The sequence below is a fragment of the Musca vetustissima genome, unplaced genomic scaffold (genome assembly GCF_032173495.1).
Source record: "Musca vetustissima isolate MV318-11 ecotype Yass unplaced genomic scaffold, APGP_CSIRO_Mvet_v1 utg638, whole genome shotgun sequence".
In the NCBI taxonomy this organism is placed as follows: Eukaryota; Metazoa; Arthropoda; class Insecta; order Diptera; family Muscidae; genus Musca; species Musca vetustissima.
Window position 1 is genome coordinate 98,062 of NW_026876660.1, and position 12,880 is coordinate 110,941.

A 12,880-nucleotide genomic window follows, 5' to 3' on the forward strand; every position below is an offset into this window, starting at 1 on the left:
AAAGTCGTTTTCGAGTCCTCACTAATTTTAAAGTATGCAATTTTTGCAGAGGCCTTTTTGGAATCCATTTTTCAATACTATTTTTCCCAAATCCTTCAGGAAGAGGATTTTTAAAGAATATATCTTTCCAGAGTCCTCTAGTCGTGAATGTTTTCATAAATATATTTTTCCAGAGTCCCTCACACCTGAATTTATTGACGAAATAATTTAAGGACCTACTATGAGCTTGATTTTTACAAAAATTGATGTTTACATTAAATATTAAATGTTTAAAAATCCGTATGTTTTTAATTATTTCCAATAAATATTTATTACGTACATAGATAGAATATTTTTCTGAGTATCACTTTCACCATATATGGCATTTTACAATTTCTTAACAATAGCTTCGGGTTTGGGTTTTTTAATTTCCTCATAACGATCCTTGGACTCCTTTTGTTTTTCTTCAGCTTCAGTTTGATGGATTTCCTTTATAAGAAGTTGTGGTTCTGTAACACTTTCCTTGGGCAATGATGTTATTGTTGTTACTTCCTCTTCTGGTTTTTGTTCATCCACATTAACCAAGGGATTGGCTTCAATGTTTTCCTTCTCTTTGAAATAAGGATTGGCACGGAATTTCTGTTCAGCATATTTCACTTCCTCGGGATATTGAGTTTTACATTCCTCATAGGCAAAGTCCGACCAATATCCGTGACTTCTACATTTAGCCACATTGAGTTTACATTTATTATAGAAGACAGCTACCTCACTGGCAGTTTTACCGCAAATGGGTTCATATGGTCCCGTGCAATCATCATCACACAGGAAACCTTCAGCGAGAGAATTAGAGTTGGAATTAATGGCAATTGAGTTGAGTTTTATGCATTCGGCATTGGCACAGGGGAACCAGGCAATGGGTACGGCCAAAAATGGTGGACTCATTTTGGTGGCATTCGATTTGTTGCTCAGCGGCAGGAAGGTACGTTTGACATAGTAGCCATGTTCCTCAGTGGCTACCATGGAATTTTGTGTTTGTGCACCCAAATCCGTGGAGGAAGACCATTTTGTTTTGGTCTTGGTTTTTGTGGGGAAGGATTCCGAATTGCTTTTGCGTTTCTTGTGTTTGCCAGCCTCGACAAAGGATGTCACCAAGAGTAGGGAAACTAAAAGAAACACACACGATTATGATTCCCTTTTTTTAAGATGGGTTATTTCTATTTGGTCTTACCTAAAACTAGGGACAATTGCATGGTCCTCATTTTCCGTTTTTATTTCTTCTTTCACTTCTTAGAAATTCCGTTTTGTATTGAAATACTTCTTCTTTCTTCCTGCAGTTATTCCAAAACACAAGCTTCTATAACGACGTCTATATTACAACTGATTCCATTTAAGACTAATTCTCTTGGTTTTCTTAATTTCGTAAGTCAAGAACAAAATGAAAGTTTTTCACCCAAACGATCGTGCCATTGAGGTATGACTTGCCGGACAGGTTGTGTGTTGTTTACAACAACTTTCTTGTTGTGGCAGCAGCAGCAAAAGTTGTTGGCTTCGATTTAAAATTTCTTTGTTAGTTCTTATTGATTGCTTCGCTTCGGCTTCAGTAACACCTCCCCCCTCCACAGAACCAAGTCATAGAACTTGTCTGTGGGCTTTTCGTACCAATTCGCCCATTTTTGTTTTGTTTTTGTTAGTTTGTTTATATGGCTTTCTTCGAAAATGTTGTTGCTTGTCTTGAATAACGGTGATTGTTGTGATCGGAACAAGTTTGATGGTTTCAAGTCCTACATTAACGTAGGTGTTAATCAAACAACTAATAATAAGGTATTAATTTTGTAGTGGAAAGTACTACGAAAGCAAAGAAGAAAGTGATGAGTAATTGCTGGGCTGTTGGTTGGTCAAACTTTTCCAATCAGATTGATTGAATGAAGGTTTATTCTTTAATGGGGTAAATAGGTTGAACTGATTTTTAGGCGGGGATTTTTACAAAAATAATTTTGAATTTTTTAAAGAATAATTTTTCCATAGGCCTCAAGGCGTGGATTTTTAAAGAATAATTTTTCCGCAGACCTCCTGGCTTGGATTTTTTAAAGAATAATTTGTCCAAAGACCTCCAGGCGTGAATTTTTTATAACAATAATTTTTCCATAGGCGTCGATTTTTTAACTATAGTTTTTCCATATACCTTCACGCGTGGATTTTTTAATGAATATTTTTTCCATAGACGTGGATTTGTAAAGAAATAATTTTTCCAAAGACGTGGATTTGTAAAGAAATAATTTTTCCATAGAACTCCAGCCGTAGATTTATTAAACAATAATTTTTCAATAGACCTTCAGGCGTGGATTTTTTAAAGAATAAATTTTCCATAGATCTCCAGGCATGGATTTTTTAAAGAATCATTTTTCCATAGACCTACTGGCGTGGATTTTTTAAAGAATCATTTTTCCATAGACCCCCAGGCGTGGATTTTTTAAAGAATCATTTTTCCATAGACCTCCAGGTGTGGATTTTTTAAAGAATACATTTTCAAGGCCTATATAAGGCGTGGATTTTTTAAAGAATACATTTTCAAGGCCTATATAAGGCGTGGATTTTTTAAAGAATACATTTTCCATAGATCTCCAGGCGTGGATTTTTTAAAGAATATTTTTTCCAAAGACCTCCAGGCGTGGATTTCGTGACATATGATTTTTCGTGGATTTTTTAAATAATTATTTTTCCAAAGACCTCCAGGCGTGGATTTCGTGACATATGATTTTTCGTGGATTTTTTAAATAATTATTTTTCCATAGACCTCCAGGCGTGGATTTTTTAAAGAATAATTTTTCCAAAGACCTCCAGGCTTGGATTTTTTAAAGAATAAATTTTCCATAGATCTCCAGGCGTGGATTTTTTAAAGAATAAATTTTCCATAGATCTCCAGGCGTGGATTTTTTAAAGAATAAATTTTCCATAGATCTCCAGGCGTGGATTTTTTAAAGAATAAATTTTCCATAGATCTCCAGGCGTGGATTTTTTAAAGAATAAATTTTCCATAGATCTCCAGGCGTGGATTTTTTAAAGAATAAATTTTCCATAGATCTCCAGGCGTGGATTTTTTTAAAGAATAAATTTTCCATAGATCTCCAGGCGTGGATTTTTTAAAGAATAAATTTTCCATAGATCTCCAGGCGTGGATTTTTTAAAGAATAAATTTTCCATAGATCTCCAGGCGTGGATTTTTTTAAAGAATAATTTTTCCATAGGTCTCCAGGCGTGGATTTTTTAACGAATAATTTTTCCATAGACCCCCAGGAGTGTATTTTTAAAGAAATACGCTTTCCAAAGACCTCCAGGCGTGTGTTTTTAAGGAAATAAGTTTTCCAAAGACCTCCAGGCGTGTATTTTTAGGGAAATATTTTTTCCAAAGACGTGTATTTTTGAAGAAAAAAGTTTTCCAAAGACCTCCAGGCGTGTATTTTTAAGGAAATAATTTTTCCAAAGACCTCCCCAAATAAAAACCCCAACATTTCATTTCAAATTCCTTTATTCATAAAATTCATCATCTTCCAAATCATATTCAAAATCTTCCAAAGGATAAAGACTTGAACGAGCTGCGGCAGCAGCTGCGCCTGGCAAACCACGAGGTCCAGGTGGCCCCGGTGGACCACGAGGACCCATTGCACCAATGGCACCAGTAAAGCCGCGAGGACCACGTCTACCTGTTTCACCGATGGGCCCCCTTGGCCCTGGACGTCCATCATGGCCACGTTCTCCGGGACGACCTACAGGACCAATATCACCTGGATCACCAGTTGGGCCTTTCTCGCCAGGATCACCATCGGGTCCAGGTAAACCATTCGGACCAGGTGGTCCTGGTGGACCCGGTGGACAATTGCAACCACCACCAGCACCGGCATACAATTGGGCGCCAGCTCCCACATGCAAACCAAATCCTTGCTGCCATGAAAGTTGAACCAAGCCAAAAAGAGCTGAAAACAAGAAAATAGAGGTTAGAATTGTAATGGAGTAGGTACTTCAGATACTCTCTACAGACCTAAGCAAATCAATGTTAACGCTTTCATTTTTCCAACAAATCTAATTGAAAAACTCCAAATGGAGATCTATTTAAGGCAGTGAAGTAAAGTTCTGGATTATTCCCAATAGTTGGGAATAATAATTTCCATTAAAATGTGTTCTCATGGCCTTTGTCGTCCACTTATTGCAGTCATTTAAACGAGGTCGTAAATCACTGAGGGTGTTTAATAGGGAGAGAAATTTTATTACCCTTTCATTACGGCAGGTGATAAAAATAGAAGTTGGTGACAATTACAAGCAGTGATTTATTACACCTGATCTTCGAGAACACTCCACTTTATCTCCGTACTGAATTCTGGTTCAGAATTTTCCTACTATAAAAGCAAATGTTCTCCGGAAAATAGCATCAGTATGAATTGAAAATATGTTGCTCAAACTAGCTGTTATAGTTGGTAAGATTCTCTTTAATTTTTATAGAGACCTCTACATTCACCTATTTTAATTTTGTCTCCTTACAGTTCTTATCAACGCCCTTAGTGCTGCGGACGAACGTCAAAGCCGCGGTGTTCTGAGTCGAAATCGTGGAACTAATTTACAATATTACCAATCAGTACCCCAATGTATATGCACCCCAGGTCCCCGAGGAAGTCCTGGTGATCCGGGTACGCCAGGTGTTAAGGGACCACGTGGTGATCCTGGCCTAAAAGGACCTAAAGGTCCCCCAGGACCTATGGGTCCACCTGGGATACAAGGTTCGCCCGGTCGTGATGGAGCGCCGGGTGCTCCAGGTTTACCCGGTCCTCGTGGTCGTAGAGGTTTCCCCGGCGGCAGAGGTATACCCGGTCCTGTCGGCCCACCTGGTCTTCCTGGTCCACCAGGCCCCCAGGGTGATCCTGGTGTAGCCTCACCAGCCACAACAACCAGTACTACCACCACAACAACTACAACCACAGCCGCACCTGCAGCAGCCCCAGCAGCCAAGAAATAGCAAATAGTCACAAATAGTAAACCGTTAGCTCAAATGGCAATGACATCAAATGTAGGACCTATGGCTATTGCTGCTCCCATTAATTTAGTTTCATTGCCAATACCTCCACCACCGTCATCTCCAGCAATCTCAAGCCAATCAGTAACACAACCAAATTCGGAGGCCATTCAGATTGATCAACCATTTGCTCCTATTAATTTAATTTCATTGCCAATACCACCACCACCATCCAATCCGTCAATTTCCAGCCAATCTGTAACAACATCTGAAACTTTGAATATAACACAGCCAAATCCGGAGATCAATGAGGTCGATCCACCATCTACTCCCATTAATTTGGAAGTGCATAATATACCCTCTAATACACATCCTCTACCGACTTCTCAAGGACTTGTGATATCTCATCCTGCCGATATGACACTGCACATTGGTGATGATGATCACATTATCGAGGATGATCATGAAGATATGGAAGATGTGAATTATAAAACATAGAATGGAGACTTTTTGCTTGGTAAACGGTTTACTATTTGTGACCCTTATTTATATGGACTTATGATAACGACTATAAAATTTTTTAAAATAAAAAAATCCTAATGAATATCTAAAACATTTTGTCTAAATTTCGTGGAGTTCAGTCAGAGGTAAAGGGCGACAAATATTTGGGGGATCGAATCAGATAGTCAAATAAGATTTATTTTTTTACACTTGTTGGGAAGCTAACAGAATCTAATCTTTGGATTTGATAAAAATATTAAATTGTGAAAAGTTTGGATCAAAACGAATACTCCGTTCGCATACTCTTTTAAATATGGTTTTCAGAAAAAAAATCTGATGTGTTCGTGGAAAAGGTACAAGAAAGTGTGAATCGATTCGATCTTGATTGGCAAAGTGATATCAAAATGGTTAATCCCTTCGATAGTATTCATGTGCACCGATCACTTAGACCAACGGCCAACGGATGGCCCAAAGAAACATCGGGTTTGTGTCTTAAGTCTTTTGTTTTGATTTAATATTTTAAAGAGATCATACGAGCTTGATATTTCCGATGGTACATATTAGGGTTATAACTTTTTTATAACCTCATATCCCTGCATCACACTATGGGTATATTAAACAGGACTATTATCATGAAATTGTATGAAATAAAATATGTGATATTTATCTAAATGTTAAGCGACCTAGATCTATCCATAAACATGTCATTCGTTTGTTACAATGGAACAAAAGTATGTAAATCGACTTCAAACAAATATCAATAGGCCATCCGTTGGGCTAGGTCTGTATTTCTAGAAAACCCATCTACGTTATTCTATGCTCAATTTTGTACGTTGTGCAAAATTTGATGTCAATCTAACAAATATGAGGAGTTTGATGCATAATTTACTTATATATGGATGCTATATCCCAATATAAACCGATTTCAACGAAACTTATCACAGGTTAGGTTATACTAATTTCAGTACAGTTTGTTCCTATCAGCCATATATTGGTTCCTTGGTGCGTCAATTACTTAAAATCAATCTATAATATAAGGGAGCTATATCTAAATCTCAACCGATTTTCACTAAACTTGGCACACATCATACTGGATTAAATTCAAAACGCTATGCAACATAAGAACTTGGAACATTATTTAGATTAAATAAAATAGATTTTAGATCTGAATCGATTTTCACGAAACTCAGCACACATCATTCCAGCATCAATTAAGAACCCTATGCCAAATTTTGTGCAAATCGAAAGATACATGTGGTGCACCATTTACATTAAATCGGACGAAAATATATATGGGCGCTATATTTAAGTCTTGAACGATCTTCACGAAACTTGGCACACATCATTCTGGATTAAATTCAAAACGCTATGCAACATAAGAACTTGTTACATTATTTAGATTAAATCGGACGAAAATATATATATCTAGATCTGAATCGATTTTCACGATACTCAGCACACATCATTCCATCATCAATTCAGTACGTTATGCCAAATTTCGTGCAAATCGAAAGATATATAGGCACTTTGGTGCACCATTTACATAAAATCGGACGAAACTATGTATGGAAGCTATATCTTAATCTGGACCGATTTTCACGAAACTTTGCAGACATCACTCTAGGCTCAATTCAGTACGTTATGTCAAATTTCGTGCAAATCGAAAGATATATAGGGACTTTGGTGCAACATTTACATGAAATCGGACGAAACTATGTATGGAAGCTATATCTTAATCTGGACCGATTTTCACGAAACTTTGCAGACATCACCCTAGGCTCAATTCAGTACGTTATGTCAAATTTCGTGCAAATCGAAAGATATATAGGGACTTTGGTGCACCATTTACATGAAATCGGACGAAACTATATATGGGAGCTATATCTTAATCTGGACCGATTGTCACGAAACTTGGCAGACATCACTCTAGCCTCAATTCAGTACGTTATGTCAAATTTCGTGCAAATGGAAAGATATATAGCGACTTTGGTCCACCATTTACATGAAATCGGACGAAAATATATATGAGAGCTATATAGAAATCTGGACCGATTTTCTCGAAACTTGGCAAACATCACTCTAGGCTCAATTCAGTACGTTATGCCAAATTTCGTGCACATCGAAGGATATATAGGGACTTTGGTGCACCATTTGTATGAAATCGGACGAAACTATATATGGGAGCTATATCTAAATCAGGACCGATTTTCGCGAAACTTGGCAGACATCATTCTAGGCTCAATTCAGTACGTTATGCCAAATTTCGTGCAAATCGAAAGATATATAGGGACTTTGGTGCACCATTTACATGAAATCGGACGAAACTATATATATATATATATATGAGCTATATCTAAATCTGAACCGCTTTTTCCCAATTTCAATAGGGTTCGTCCTTGGGCCGAATAAGTGACCTATGCCAAATTTCACCCAATTCGGATCATAAATGCGACCTGTACTTTGTTTACAATTTAACATGGACAGACAGACGGACAGACGGACGGGCATGCATAAATCGACTTAGAAAGTGATTCTATGTATATTCTGAAAAGGAACCATGGGTCTATCTCGATTATTTTTGCCTGTTACAAACATATGTACAAAGACATAATACCCTGTACCACACTGTGGTGAAGGGTATAAAAACCGCACAGAAAGCAGATATATAATTGTACACATCATTAGATCCACATACATATATCACTGATTTAACGTGAAATCTCTAGAAATTTCAGGAAACTTAACACACATCATTCTAAACCTAATTCATTACCCTGTGCCAAATTTCGTGCAAACCGAAAAATATTAAGGGACTTTGGTACACCATTTACCTTAAATCGGACGAAAATATATATGGGAGCTATATCTAAATCTGAACCGATTTCAGGAAACTTAACACACATCATTCTAGAACTAATTCATTACGCCACGCCATATTTCGTGCAAATCGAAGGAAATATAGGGACTTTGGTGCACCATTTACATTAAATCGGACGAAAATGTATATGGGAGCTATATCTAAATCTGAAACGATTTTCAGGAAACTAAACACACATTTTTCTATACCTAATTCATTACGCTGTGCCGTATTTCGTGCAAATCGAAAGATATATAGGGATTTTGGTGCACCATTTACATTAAATCGGACGAAAATATATATGGGAGCTATATCTAAATCTGAACCGATTTTTAGGAAACTTAACACACATCATTCTAGACTGAATTCATTACGCAGTGCCAAATTTCGGGCAAATCGAATGATAAATAGGGAGTTTGGTGCACCATTTACATTAAATTGGACAAAAATATATATGGGTGATATATCTAAATCTGAACCGATTTTCCCAATTTCAATAGGGTTCGTCCTTGGGCCAAATAAGTGACCTATGCCAAATTTCATCCGAATCGGATCATAAATGCGACCTGTACTTTGTTCACAAAAATACATGGACGGACATGCGTAAATCGAATCAGAAAGTGATTCTATGCATATGTTACAAACATATGCACAAAGACATAATACCCTGTACCACAGTGTGGTGAAGGGCATACAAAATCTACAATTATCTTTTTGTTTTCAGTCTCTCCTGTAAAATTACATACTATGGACCATGGTTCCTTTTGAGAATATGCATAGAATCACTTTCTGAGTCGATTTATGCACGTCCGTCTGTCCATGTATTTTTGTGAACAAAGTACCGGTCGCATTTATGATCCGATTTGGATGAAATTTGGCGCATGTCAATTAATTGGCCCAACGACGAACCCTATTGAAATTGGAGAAAATCGGTTCAGATTAAGATAGAGCTCCCATATATAGTTTCGTCCGATTTTATGTAAATGGTGCACCATACTACCAATATTGGCCGGATTGAGACAACGTTTTGCACAGAGTACTGAATTAGGTCTAGATTGATATATGTGTCAAGTTTTGTTAATCGGTTCAGATTTAGATATAGCTCCCATATATAGTTTCGTCAGATTTTAGGTAAATGGAGCACCAAACTCCCAATATTGGTCCGATTTAAGGGGACCCCCCATTCCAGGGGTCAAATTTTTTTTCATTTAACTCGAATCTACAATGATTCGAGAATGTCCCTACAAAATTTCAAGTAAAAATCTCAAAAACTCTTGACGATATAGCCGATTTATTGTGTCAGCATCAAGTGACGGCTAAAGGGCTTCTCAAACTTTGAACACGTTTTTCTCTTTTGCGTATGGCGGACACGATAACTCAAAAACTAATAACCCAATCGATTCCAAATTTTTACACGTTTCTCTGTGAGTGTATAGCTATCGTATGAACTAGGATAAAGTCAATCGGTGAAGATCTTCCTTAGTTTTTTTGCACAGCGTACTGAATTCAGCCCAGTTTGACTTTTATGAAGTTTTCCTTGAAGTCGCCCCAGATTTTGATAGAGCTCCCAAATATATATTCGTCCGATTTTAGGTAAATGGTGCACCAAACTCCCAATATTTGTCCGATTGAGTCAAAATTTGTCACAGCATACTGAATTAAGTTCAGTTTGATGTACGTGAAATTGGTTCAGATTTACATATATCTCCAATACAAAATGTTGCCGGACTTCATACAAATGTTACACCAAAAAGTCAAGTATGCCCGATTGACATGCAATTTTGTTATAGATTTCAGAATGTCAGATTTTCAGAATTTCAGATTCTATCAACAGGATATTGTACACATTATCATTTCTTGTATGTACCCAAAGTGGAGAAGGGTATCATATAGTCGGCCCCGTCCGACTTTTAAACTTTCCTTACTGATTTAATGAGTATTTATCATTTGTTAGTATTTATACCCTCAACTTTATGGCTAATATACAATCGTTCTGTTACCTCCCCCACAAATGGTCAAAATGGTGCAAAAAATTTATTTTATAATACTGTCGAGTACGGTTATAACGAACTCGTAGGTACCAAGCAAAATAGTTCGTTATAGAAGAAGTTCGTTATATCCAAGGTAAGGCAATATAAAAATATATATTCAGTTAGAAATTGACAGGTTTTGTATCGTATTTGATAATATTTAAGATGCTTCTCATTTTCATTAATGAATCTCATATTACAGCTGACATTTTTTGTAAATGTCATAGTATTACATATATTTTTAGCAAGTTCGTTATAACCAAATTTAAATATATGCAAAATGAATGTTGGTACCGAATAAACAGTTCGTTTTAAAAAACCTCCGTAGTTCGCTATAAGAGTACGAATTTGTATGAAAAATGTGTCTTAAGGGAACCACCCCCATTCTCAATTCCTTATTTTTAAGATTTTAAATGGGCTGGCAAATGAATACCAATGCTTGTTAAGGTTTGTAACTTCGCACATATATATTTGAAGATTTAAAAAGGAAGAAAAATAATTTACAAAAAATTTTTGTTGTTGTTTTTTGTGTTTTTTGTGATCAAAGATAAGTCCTTATTTTTGATGGCGGGCATGACAACTCCTCACTGGAACATCGGAATCCGAAAATTCAAACGGTGTTAGAAAGAGTACTTGTCTGGCTCTTGTATGAACTAGGATTATTGACTTCGCACAACAATTAACAAAATGGCGGAACTTTGAAAAATTTTTTTTGGAAAATCGCCTATTTTTGACCACAAACTAGGTTAAAAAATAAGGAAGATCTTCACCGATTCGCTTTATCCTAGTTCATACGATAGATATACACTCACAGAGGAACGTGTAAAAAATTGAAATCGATTGGGTTATTAGTTTTTGAGTTATCGTGCCCGCCATTCGCAAAAAAAAATTAGAGAAAAACGCGTTTAAAGTTTGAGAAGCCCTTCAGCCGTCACTTGATGCTGACACAATAAATCGGCTACATCTTCAAGAGTTCTTGAGATTTTCATTTGAAATTTTGTAGGGGCATTCTTTAATTAGTGTAGATTCGAATTATATCAACAAAATTTTTGACCCCGAGAATGGGGGGGGTCCCCTTAATATACGGGATAGTTCTTAAGCAGAAAATCTCTCTACTTAAAATTATCAATATTGGTCCAAGTATAGTTGGTATTTGGCTGTAATTTTATATTTTGGATGATCATCGAGTAGAAAATGGCCCAGCCCAGCTTCCGAAAAGCCTCCATATAATGGCACTCCACATTATACGATCCTTTGGGGATTTGGACACGTTTCTTCAACCTAATCAGCTGTAATTGGTTGTTTTATTTGGTAGCATGAATCCTACTAATATTGTCAATATCACTTCACTCTTCTGTATTTTTGGGGGTTTTGTCACGTGTTAGAACAAAATTGACTGTCATTTAATATTTTAGATGATCAGTGAGTACAAAAGCTACTTACAAAAAATTATCAATATTGATCCAAGTTCCCGAGTAGCACCCATATAATGGTATCCCCATATTTTCTTATGTAGTGTCAAATCTTCATACCAACAATTAATTAATCCCTATTCCCCAATTAATTAACCCCCTTATCTATTTAGGACCAAGTTTTGATATAGCATATAAATACAGGTCCCGCCCCATTTTCGGTTCTATAATAGAGTTGGTCATAATTAGGGATAACGGATTCCTGTGAATAAAAAACTGCATCCCAGAAATTGTGCACTATAGAATAACGTTTTAGAAATACGCCATAATTATTCCCCGTTCAATTTTCGGTATGTTGAAGTTCTTACTCCCGTTTTCCAACCTGAGTGTTATCGGTTGTTGGCATGTTCAGTACGAATAGGTAACATCGGATGGAGGTTTTGGTAAAACCTTCAAATTAGATAATATGTCTTGAATATTTGTTTCTAATATTGCTGATTTTTTTTAGTTGTTCTCTTTCCAGCTGAGGATATATGCGAGGTGTTCAAAGATATTTAAAAACGATTAGGCTTATAACCACCTGATTTGATATTTCACGTGGCATAGCAACATTTCATGTACTTTATATGTTCATATTATTATTATTTTCAAACAAATTAATGTAGGGCATGGATCTTAGAATCCGATTCAGAATGTCTTCTGATTTTCCATCCTTGCATTAGTCCTAAAATGTACGTGCATTCTATGGAAAACGTGTGATATACTTCTCAAGTATTTGTTGTATTCTCCCAAAAAATGTTTCAATACAATGTCAATACAATTGCAAAAAAAATATATATTTTGAAAATTTTCAATAACTGACAAAGGATTGGTACGCTACCGATTTTCGCCAAAAATATCTCAAAATTCGTGAAAATGCAGATATGTTGCAAAATACTTTTTGCAAATTTTTCGCGGTTTTTGACTTTTTCTCACCTTTTAAACCTTCCCTGGAGCTCCACGAACATTTCAAGACTACGATAAGAAAAATCCATTCAGCCGTTCTCGAGTTTTAGCGAGACTAACGAACAGCAATTGATTTTTATACCCTTCACCACAC

General features: G+C 36.4%; 3 protein-coding genes across 3 annotated transcripts; 1 reads left to right on the forward strand and 2 right to left on the reverse strand.

Annotated features, from left to right (window-relative positions):
- Positions 1–366: 366 nt before the first annotated feature.
- Positions 367–1,238, reverse strand: LOC133321219 (uncharacterized). Its single transcript, XM_061530308.1, has 2 exons — positions 1,208–1,238; positions 367–1,148 (listed from the first exon to the last, which is right to left on the reverse strand). Exons 1-2 carry the CDS (start codon positions 1,236–1,238, stop codon positions 367–369), a joined length of 813 nt encoding a protein of 270 aa, XP_061386292.1.
- A 2,255-nt stretch (positions 1,239–3,493) lies between these two features.
- LOC133321220 (collagen alpha-1(I) chain-like) lies at positions 3,494–4,043 on the reverse strand. Its single transcript, XM_061530309.1, has 2 exons — positions 4,016–4,043; positions 3,494–3,950 (listed from the first exon to the last, which is right to left on the reverse strand). The coding sequence occupies exons 1-2, from the start codon at positions 4,041–4,043 to the stop codon at positions 3,505–3,507; spliced, it is 474 nt and encodes a 157-aa protein (XP_061386293.1). The 3' UTR covers positions 3,494–3,504.
- A 377-nt stretch (positions 4,044–4,420) lies between these two features.
- LOC133321221 (cuticle collagen 7-like) lies at positions 4,421–4,984 on the forward strand. The gene is made up of 2 exons (XM_061530310.1): positions 4,421–4,448; positions 4,515–4,984. Exons 1-2 carry the CDS (start codon positions 4,421–4,423, stop codon positions 4,982–4,984), a joined length of 498 nt encoding a protein of 165 aa, XP_061386294.1.
- The last annotated feature ends 7,896 nt before the right edge of the window (positions 4,985–12,880 follow it).